General features: G+C 36.9%; 2 protein-coding genes across 2 annotated transcripts; one reads left to right on the plus strand and one right to left on the minus strand.

Annotated features, from left to right (window-relative positions):
• Nucleotides 1-1,411: 1,411 nt before the first annotated feature.
• LOC110711126 (2-(3-amino-3-carboxypropyl)histidine synthase subunit 1-like) lies at nt 1,412-3,302 on the minus strand. Its single transcript, XM_021889504.1, has one exon. The coding sequence runs from the start codon at nt 2,988-2,990 to the stop codon at nt 1,527-1,529; it is 1,464 nt and encodes a 487-aa protein (XP_021745196.1). The 5' UTR covers nt 2,991-3,302; the 3' UTR covers nt 1,412-1,526.
• Nucleotides 3,303-4,213: 911 nt separating this feature from the next.
• Nucleotides 4,214-6,700, plus strand: LOC110711157 (putative pentatricopeptide repeat-containing protein At5g40405). The gene has a single exon (XM_021889538.1). It carries the CDS (start codon nt 4,542-4,544, stop codon nt 6,144-6,146), a length of 1,605 nt encoding a protein of 534 aa, XP_021745230.1. The 5' UTR covers nt 4,214-4,541; the 3' UTR covers nt 6,147-6,700.
• The last annotated feature ends 4,653 nt before the right edge of the window (nt 6,701-11,353 follow it).

Consider the following 11,353-nt stretch of genomic DNA (forward strand, 5'->3'; position numbering starts at 1 on the left):
AGACAAGATGACAAAATTTCAAGCTCTAACCAAGCTTTTTCCAACTTATCCAACTTCAGTCTCATGATTTTCACCTCTGACAAACCAGCTTTGTACGTATTCTAATTCCAAAGAACTCCATAGCCGATTCATCTTAATGGACCACAACAATTTCTAGACGACCAATTTACTCTAGCAGCAGGCGTCTTCAATAATGAACTCTATTTCCATTGGCCACATGACCACATACAAACAGAGGAAAAGCTCTACGCTGCTTTCCAAAATTCAATTACACATTTTCGCCTATTAAAGCCATTAGTAAGTTGGTTACACCTATTCCTACTTATAACATGTTATTGCTCATACAATCTCTTCCAGTCCATTATCCATGCTACTCTTCCATACGCTATTTAACTTATCAAGTGTGACAAAAGTTTCAATTTTGTTCTAATCATTCAATTTATTTCCTTGCTTTTGCTACTCTTCTTAATAATATATAATTTCCTTTAACAAGACTTCCTTTTTATACCCAACACCTACAATTCATCACCTCAAACCAATGTTGCTAACTGATTCCTTTAAAATATTCAATTTGAAAAATTGCCTCATATAGGACACGACAAAAGAAAGATACTATGCATACTTGTTACTATGTATGCAAGGCAGCACAAATATAACACAAAGTATTTCTTGCCACTTTGCCAGCTATAAAGATAGTGCCATTACACGCTTAGTTGTCTGGTATATTCAATAGACATTTAATGCTACCTCCAAAAATCCAAAATGCTTCTAGCAAGCCTTCTTCATATGATCTTTCCTTAGTCTATTAATGGTACATGTGAGCCCAAAAATCATCGGTTCCATTTACTTAGGATAAATCCTTCATTACTGTTCTTCCTATTACAACTTTTTTACAGTAGGTATCAGTTTATCAGAAAGCATATCAAGCTACCCAAGCAAATCAATCCTTCCCTTGACTTCATATGAAAATCAAAACTTTCCAAGGATAGAGACCAATTTATGGTATACAAACCCAAAAGTTCTAGTCAGTTGTTTCTGTATAGGTTGTTCTTCTTTTGCATACTCTCTCTCTCCTTTTGCTCTATCTTTTTTCCTGCTCTTTGTTTCACCAAATTCTATCATCCATCCTCTATCTCCATTTCACTATTTACCTTCCTTCCCCTACCTCCATCCCTAATCCTCAATTCTTTTTGACTTTTATAATTTAGGTTACCAGATTCATTTACAACCAAGTCCATCTACATCCATACTGGTAATTCCATTTGTCCACAATAAAGCCTAGAAGTTCACAGTATTGTTGTGTTTTGCATATCAATCATAGCATTAATAAGTATCTTTGTCTGTGAATATCATATAATCGTTCAGGAAAAAAAAAAAAATAATAATAATAATAATAAAGAAAGGAAAGAAATAAGAAAAAATGGACATCCCTTTCATTTCTTGTAAACGAATATCGTACATTCAATCAGTTAAGAACAAGAAAATCCACATAAACAAACATAGACAAGATGAAAGAGTATTACAAGTCATGTCGGCTCTTCCACTTGGACTGCAAAATTGCCTAGCCTTCTGCTTGAATTCCAAGAGGAAAGATTTCTTCTAGTAGGGCGATTTTTTCCCTTCATGTAACTGGAATTCCAATCTCCTCCATCCTGAGCATAGTAATCCATAGGATAATCACCTCCATGATCAACCCCACCTTTGTTAGTTTCATTATCACAACCACAACTCCCCCCATTTCTCCCACAATCAACACCAACAACGCTATCATCTCTCTCCCACCAACCACGAATCAAGCCAAGCGCAATCTCAGCCTCAAATGGATTCAACAAAGGCCTATGGAAAGCCTCCCCCCAATCAATCGATAATCGGGGACAAGCAATTTGAATCCAAGCATCAATCGAATCCTCAAACAACTCAATCCTAGAAGGTGATATCTCCGACATTAAAACAACTGTCCACGACATCCCTTTCTCCTCCATCTTCCTCTCCAACCTCTCAAGACTCTTCGGGTTCCCCTGCCTCCCTAGCGTCCCCAACACAACTCCCCAGTTCTTAGCCTCTTTCGCCTTCATAACCGCCCTCATTCTCGAATCCTTCATCCCTTTATGATCATACTCCTCCAAAAATAACCTCCCCAAATATGGATCATATCGAAACGCCTTAACCCCGGGATTCGAAATCATAAACGCCTCTAAATGAAACCTCCCATCAGCAACAAACACAATCACCAAATCCCCATCATCCCCACCAACCCCAACACCCCCAAAATCCTTCATTGAAACCTTAGGTGCAGTACACCCCAAAACCTCCCCAGCAGACAACGGTTTCGATTGGGGAACCAAAACCCTAAACCCTAATCTCTCAAGCTCAACCTTAACCCCCCTAATTGCCCCAGCAAACTGAATAGTCCCAGCAACAGCCAAATTCCTACTACCCAATTCATTCACTTCAATAGTCTTAACAAGTTTCGAAACATCAATCCCAATTTCAACAAAAACATACAAACAAGGTATGACCGTATTATCCACCGGAACAAGACAACTATGTCCGTAATGAATGAGAAGATCAGCGCCAAGGGCAGCAGCAGAGAGGTCGTCGACGCAACAAGCGCCGTAAGTAACGTCAGCAAGAACGAAGACGTCGGAAGCAGAAGCGAAGGTGCGGAAGATGTCGGAGAGAGAGAGGGAGTACATGAGCAACCCTTCGGGGAGTTGGAGCGCGATGCGCGGTGAAGGCGAGGAGAGAGAGAGGATTCGATGAACGGATTTGTGGATTTCGAAGTTGTAATTTGATGGGAGGAGAGAGATTGCGGCGTTTAAGGAGGGATTGTTGAGGATTGAGGAAGGGATTTGGTTGCGTATGAAGCGTTTTGGTTGGAGTTTTGGGGTGGTTTTCTGGGTTGTAGTTATGGCGGAAGGTGGTATTGATTGGTGGTTTACCGGCGGAGAGTGGTTTTCCGGTGGTGGGTTGTCGGAGTTTTTCTCCATATTTTTGGTGATTTGAGGTTTAGTTTTGGCGTTGGCAGTGAGGTGGTGAACTGTTTATAAGTGTGCACTTTGCAGTCATTTCCGCGGGCACAAAGTTTAGAAATAAATAGAGGTGTAAAAAAAGAAACCAACTGACCCGATGTAAAACCAACTCATAAAAAAAAAAATAATAATCCTCAGATTTTTACTCGTGTGAAGTTTATGAACTCAATAATTTAGTAAGATTCAAATTTAAAAAAGATTCAACTCGAATTTGTCGAATTTGATCCAGACACTCGAATTGACACCTCTAGTCAGCTACTCAATTCATTATTTTTAGTGCTATAGATTAATCGGCACATAAATGTATTGATTTGTCAAAAATAGAAGTGTAATTCTTTGAAACCCTGGTGGGAGTAGCATTTGAAATGAGAGTTGGGAATTGTGGATGTTAAGTAAATTGAATTGGACGTGTAACCCTTAACTATTCAAGTAAAAAGCAAGATTTTAACCTCATTGTGATATGACATCAGTTTATGTTTCAAAATATAATGTAATTAAGTCTTACAAATGTACTTTGTTTTTCTTTGATAGGACTAGAGAAATATTAAATATTCGATGTTTTTTTTGTTGTGATGCAAAATACTTTGTAATAAGCAATATTGTACCTCATTTCATTGTAAAAATTATTTTTTCAAAACTTTGAAATCAAAATAAATAAGAAATGAGTTGTTATTCTTACCTTCTTAATTATCTTTTAATCATACATAGTACATGTTTCATGATCAAGTATAATAAAACTTGGATTGAAAGTGCTTATTTTTTTTCATAAATTATTCTATTGTGCAAATTTATTATTACATAGTTTATAGTTCAAATAATTTAATTCGATATTCAAAGTAAAACTAAGTGTATCGCCCATACTATACACTAATTGATACTCAAAAGTTGGGATTAGAACTCTTTGATATCATCGACATTTTATGGATTGTCTACACCCAAAAACAGCAAGTAATCAAGGATTGTAATATGCTTCGTTTGTCTCAAAGTACTTTCCATTTTTTTTAAGATGTCGAAACTTAATTAAGATTGTGAGTAAGGTAATACAGTAGTTATCAACTCCTTCTCCATTCTTTCATTGGTATCATTGTATGTGTGTTTGCAGTGGGGGAGCTATTAGATTGGTTGTGCTCACTTGTTCGAGTCGGTTTTGACAACTTTGTATGAATGAAGGGGGAGATGGATAAAGGGATAATAATGAGTGAGGCTAACATGTGCATGTTCAAAACTCACTTTGATGTATTGAGTTCAATTCAAACTTGAAACTTGTGAATATTTAAAAATACCTTAGTTAAACACTAATGCCATCGTTGACAATCAACTTTCTTTACTAGCTTCATTTTCCATGCCCTTCTCACACCATGATACACACCTCCACAATTGAATAAACTACACTTCAACTCATTAACAATTTTTACCCCTTCTCCAATACAACAAAATAAACTTTCTTCTCACAAGTAATGTAAATAGACATACTCATAAAACTTGTACATTTCTAGGAATATTTTGCCAATGACATTAACCAACCATTTAAAATCAAGCAAGTTCATCCTTTCCCTCCTAGACAACCACCAATGCCTTACCATCCCTCACCTCAACCAAATACAATCCCATCTCATCGCTTCCGGCGCGCTTTCCGACACTTATGCTGTCGGAAAACTCGTGTCGGCTTTCGCAAACCACCCTACATACCTCTCTCATGCTTATAAACTCCTCATTTCCTCACGTTATCGCTCCAATTACATGTGGAACTCTTTGATCAAATTTTTCGTTGATAATCATGAACCCATCAAAGCAATTTCTTTATACAAGAACATGATTTCTTCTGGTTCTTTTCCCAATAATTATACATTTTCATTTGTTATTAAAGCTACTAATGATCTTTGTGATTTGCCTTTAGGAATTATGCTTCATGCTCAGAGTATCAAATTGGGGTGGGAGTTTTATGATTTTGTGCAAAATGGGTTGATTCATTTGTATGCTATGTGTAATGCTGTTGATTCGTCTCGTAAATTGTTTGATGTGAGTGCAATTAAGGATGTTGTTACATGGACTGCTGTGATTAATGGATATGTTAAAGTTGGCCGAATTGGGGATGCACGAAAGATGTTTGATGAAATGCCTGAGAGAAATGTGGTTTCTTGGAGTGCGATGATCACTGGGTATGCTCAAATGGGGTTTTTTGAAGAGGCTCTGGAAGTCTTTAATGATATGCAGATGAATGGATTTCGGCCTAATCATTCTTCCTTGGTTGGGGCACTTACAGCTTGTGCGGCTCTTGGAGCCTTTGATCAAGGGAAGTGGATACATGCGTATGTGGATAGAAATAGGATGGAATTGGATGTGAAATTAGGCACGGCGCTGGTTGATATGTACTCGAAATGCGGGTGCATTGAAATGGCTAATCGAGTGTTTGAGGACATGCCATCTAAGGATGTGTTTGCTTTCACTTCTTTGATTTCTGCATTGTCAAATCATGGGCAGTGTGAGAGGGCAATTGAGTTGTTCAATAGGATGCAGCGCGAAGGGGTTAATCCAAATGGGGTTACATTCATTTGTGTCCTAGCTGCATGTAGTAGAATGGGTTTGGTAGACAAGGGATTGCAGATTTTCGAAAGCATGAAACACCGTTATGGAATTGAACCGGGAGTTGAGCACTATGGCTGTTTGATTGACCTCCTAGCAAGATCAGGGATGCTACAAGAGGCAGCACAGCTAGTGAGAAAGATGTCAGTGAAACCCGATTCTTATGTTTTGGGTGCACTACTCAATGCTTGCCGAGAATATGATAATGTTGAGTTGGGGGAAGAAATTGTAAAACAGTTAATGGAGCAAGGTCTCGACTATAGTGGGGTTCACACACTTCTTTCAAATATTTATGCATTAGCGAAGAAGTGGGATGGAGTTATGCGTGTACGGGAACAGATGCAAGAGAAGATGGTGAGAAAGGTGCCAGGATGCAGTTTGATTGAAGTAGATGGCGTTGTTTCTGAATTTGGTGCTGGGCACAGGTATCACAAGAAAATGGAGGATGTAATGTTGTCTTTGCTTCAAATGGACAAGCACTTGCGATCCTTCTTGCTAGATCATAATATTGCTCTTGGCTCTTGCACCTGAAATTACATATTCCTAATGAAAGTAGTGGTCAGATTTATCAAAGTTGGGTGTTAAGAAAAAACTATCAGTTCCACCACCCTCAGCAAATTAACAGAGGCAACCGCGGATGACAGTTGGCTGATTCATTTAAGCATAAAATAACCATCTTTTATCTTGCTAATTAAGGAGCAATTGGAGCAAGATTAGGATTTGGTCTCTAAGACTCCAAAGTTATGCTGCAGGGTGCTTGCTAGTCTATATGCGCTGTGGGTTTGATGATGTACCATTGCCTAATCAATCTACTAGATTAGGTTTGGTTTGTGAGAGTTGACTCTTACCAACAAAGATCACCTCTACTTCCAAATAACATAGGCACTATACATGTGCGGTACAAATTACAAATATGATTTCCAAAGTACTCGTATTACATATTGACACAAGCTTATCTTTACAATCCATGTTATATTTGCTTGGAACAAACAAAAGCTTCTGTGTTAAACTCATGTAACTTAATTTAGAACTTCCCATAGTTTACTTCCTTAGTTGAAGGAATGAATGTTACATTTTCCTCAGAATACCTATCCTCCTCCTCCCTCGTCTGTCCTCATTTCTCCTAAACATGGCCTCGACACCAAAATTTGTTACACATACGCCATTATTATACACACGCCATTATCATCTACTCTAATAGCACATGGAGTACATACTATGCAAACACTTTACGCCACTAAGAGAATAATGCAGCAGAAATCCTGAAATTGACTCCTCTCATATTCAAGCAGTCTAATCTTTCTTCTTTTTTTGGCTGAACAATTTAATATGTCTTTCACTTAATAATTTAATGGTTTCTTTGCTATAAGCCATGATAGGACGTCAACTATATGATCGTCCATTTGTGGTTGTCAACATTTCACAAATATCGTTTGTCTATGTCAAATTGTCATTCTTGTAAGCCTAAATCTAACAATAAATTGGGAGAATCTTAGCTTTTTTTATAGGATTATGCATTAGGACTTCGTTGATACAATTTTGTACCAAAATATTAGCATAATTTTATAGAATATATAGTAAATGTTTAGTGAAATCGAATATTGCAATTTAGTCATAGGTTTATGCGCTTAACACTATGTTGCCACGAGTAAAGAAGTTTGGTTTCATGTTTTTTTCACTAGTATGTGCGAAATATTTATTATTTATGTTTATTTCCAAGAAGATAAAGAATAAGTACTTGTATAAGATACTTGTAAAATATTTTTTCAAAGTGGTACTAAATTTAAAAAATTATGACAAAATTGCGATATTCGATTTCACTAAACATTTACCATATGTACTACTGCGTATTATGTTAGAAATCACGTCAATAATCAAAAGAAATCCCTATCTTTTCTTTTTCTTTTAAAAGGTTTGAGATAACTCTTATAAATAGTATTTGAATAATTATTCCTTTTAAAATGTATGAGAGTGAGGTATAACTCAAGTGGTTAGAGCTCCCTTCCCGATTTCAGAAGATCTTGGGATCGATTCTCATCACCCGCCCTCGTGGCTCTCTAAATACACAAAAAAAAATCTAGATTTAATAATTGTGAGAAGGTGATATTAGGGAAAGGGGAGTAAAATTAGGCCAAAATAAAACCCTCAAGGAATGTTAAAGGAGTATATTAATTATGTTGGGATAATATTGTGAATAAATAAGAAACTAATCCCTCTGTCCTGTTCTACCAAAGGAAATATAGTCATATGAGATTTTGTTTGGTTCGTCTCATTAATTAATATTTACTTTTTATAATTTTTACGTTTATGAAAATTGAGATATAAACGTTTTAACACATGTCTTGGAGACCGCGTAAAGTCAAATGGGGCAAAAATAAAGGGACAAGATAAGTCTTGTGTAAGGTGGGTTGTACATTAATTTTATTGTAAGACAGTCAGTTTAAGAGTAACTTTAACTATTTTTATGGTAACTTTAACTCCTTAAAGGATAACTTTTAATTTGTCGTTACTTTGAATTTTATTTTAATGTGTAATATCTTGGAAAAATACACTTTAATAAACCCAATTATTGCAATTTACTTTTAATAATCCCAAGTAAGGTTTATTATCTAATAATTTTAACTATGCTAAGTGTTTGCCTCCAATAGTCCCAACAGGTCAACACCAAGTCAACAACCTGTTATAACAGGTTACCATGACACGTGTCAACACGTGATTGGTCTAAAATTAAAAAACAAATTTAAAAACATAAAAACATAAAAAAAAAAAACCCCAAAATTCAGCCACCTTCCCTCACCCATAAACACACCGGCAAGCGGCTGACCACCCCCCTTAACCACCAAAACCGGCCGACCACCCCATCTAACCTACCCCGACCTCCGAAATCACCCAGCCAGCCACACACCGCACTTGTACACCGTCACCAACATCATCCCCTTAACCCTCACCACCAATTCCAACCTGGTCCACCAGCTACCTTCTCGCCACAATTGCAACGGCACCCACCAACTAAACAAGCCCCTAATTCTCTTCAATGCCAGCCTCAACAATTAACAACAACCCGCAAGAATAGAGCAAATCGCGATCGCCGGCGGTGAGAGGGAAGGTTAAGGGGTCTGCCGACGATCGCAATTGCTGCTATTGGCCGGAATTCCTTGGTTGTTGCAGCGTCAGGTGGCGAGCAGGGGTTATAGTTGGTGAACAACAAATTGGTGTTCAATTGCTGCTGAAATTTGGGTTGTTGGTGGCGGAAGTGGAGGTTGTTGCGGTTGGTGATGTTGAGGGGTTGCGTGGGTTGGTGCGGTGAGTGAGGGGTTGCGTCTGGGTGTGGTGAGTTCGCAGCTTATGGTTGCGGTGGTGGAGAGAAGTTGTGTGGCTGGCTAAGGTGGTGGCTTGGTGGGGGTAGATCGTGGCTGCTGGTTTTAGGGATTGGGTTTTTGGTTAGGTTTTATTTTATTTTTTTTGTTACTTTTTTAATTTTTTTTTAATTTTCTTAAATTTATTTAATTTTAAACCAATCGTATGTTGACACGTGGCTTTTTTTTTATATATAAAATAATTATTTTTTTACCCCTTCAACAAGTTATCGGTCATTGGGACCATTGGAGGCAAACACAAGGCATAGCTAGGATTATTAGATAATAAACCTTAATTGAGATTATTAAAAGTAAATCGCCAATAGTTGGGATTATCAAAGTGTATTTTTCCTAATATTTTTTAGATTCATGATTACATACTATAAAGGCTACTATGATTAATCTAATACATTATAAGTTTTTTGTAAGATAAAATTTATAATTTGAAAAATCATAACTTTTTGTAGTATAAATGGTAACTTTAAATATTTTTAACATAACTTTAATCCATCTTACAATAAATTAACGTACACCGTTTTTTTTTTTTTGTGATAGAACTAACATTATTAATATCCATCCTAATTTTATAAATTCTTATTTCTCAATTGCATCATCTTATCCCCAACTCTCATTCACACGTGTCAAATGACTTGTGTATGTATCTTGTAAGAGGACCAAAGATGTCGAGAAAGCTTGTTGCTTCATAAGATTTTTGACATATAGCTGTATTTCCAATTTTAAATCCTTGGGCCCCAGAAGTTTCTTGTCCATCTAATCTTGAAAATAGAAGGAGAGCAATTAAGTTTGCAATTCTTGGTATGACAATCTAGCCATGAAGATTGTTCATATATGATCATCTTCACAATGACCTCAATAGTAGATACTTAGGGTTATTATTGCGAAGTTCTATGCTATGTGCCAATGGAAAGATGAAGATAGTTTCATGTCCAAGCCCAACTACTCTTGTTTAAATTGGCCCGTGGCATGACACTTGTTATTCTACGTGTTTCTTAATTCAAAATATTTGACAAGAAAAAATAGACATGGCTCAACACGACAAAGCATACTAAAGTAAATGACACTTGATTTAGGTAGACAAATAATACAGTGACAACATGGGTCGTGTTTTATTAATCTTTAGAAAGATTCAACGAGCACATAGTTAATGGATTGAGCTATGGTGTAGACCTAGCAACCTAAGGCTTTGGCTCGACACGAGGGGCAACCCTTGACGGCCTGACCCTCTTTTACTCTCGTAACCTCCAAAGCGAGAACTCGTTGTCCTTATTCCAATTTTTAAAAAATATATACGGTAAGATATAGGGAATGCTCCTCCTACCACAGGAGAGGGGTGGAGGTGAGGATCAAACCTTGGTCACACACTCACACCGGGAGAAGATGGAGGGACTAACCATCCCTCCACTCCTTGATCGTCGTCCTCGTTCCAATTTACATGGTGTTAAACTTGGTAAAATGAGTGTGTATAACCAATGATCTAGTAGCAGTAGCCTTAGCCCTTTATTGTGTGAATTGATGTAGTTTGTAGGACTTTGGTTTTCAATTATTCCACATAATTGTTTTAAAAGTAGCAGGAAAAGAGTCTTAAATTCAATAGCGTACTAAAGAAATCCAATCAGAGACAATTCCAATTTTAAAATTGTACTGTAACAATTTTTCCCTCACGTCCAAAGATAATTTATGTGACTTCATATTCTATTATTCTGTGGAGAAAAAATTATGTTCAATTACATTTATTTTTCCAATCTAACTTGTCAAGGCTTTTGTCAAGAAAGGCAGGGAAATAGTCTTGACTTAATGTACTTTTGTCGAGCAGAAGCAACGTTACAACGTGATACATGAGGTAGGCTAATCACAACCACAAAAACATAAGGCTGTTCTTATAACAGAATACAATTCACCGAAAAAATAAATTTCTCACACAATTCTCAGGCCTCCTATCTTATTAATAGTTGTGATTGAAAGTTTTCCGAATAGCACTTCCATGAACGTACATGTGCTAGAGTTTGTAAATCAAGCTAAAACTTTAACAGTATGTTTGGTTAAAAAGAGGAAGGAAAAAGAAGGGAAGAGAGGGAAAGGGGAGAAAGGAAAAGATAGGGAAGAATGATGAGTTTTCCTTCCAAATCTCTCCATGGTTGGAGAGATCAATTTCTTTGCAATTTGTTAACTTAATACCTCCATTTCTCTCCCCTCCATTTGCCATCCCTCTCCTCATTTGTTACTCCATACCTCCATTTCCCTTCTCTTCCTTTCCCTCCATTTTCTTCCATACAAACACATTGTACGACTCAAATCATCAAATCAAAATGTTTTTTATGTTACGATGTAGAACAGTACAAGTAGTTAATTTAGATGAGTTCT

This window comes from Chenopodium quinoa, unplaced genomic scaffold (genome assembly GCF_001683475.1).
Source record: "Chenopodium quinoa cultivar QQ74 unplaced genomic scaffold, ASM168347v1, whole genome shotgun sequence".
NCBI lineage: Eukaryota > Viridiplantae > Streptophyta > Magnoliopsida > Caryophyllales > Amaranthaceae > Chenopodium > Chenopodium quinoa.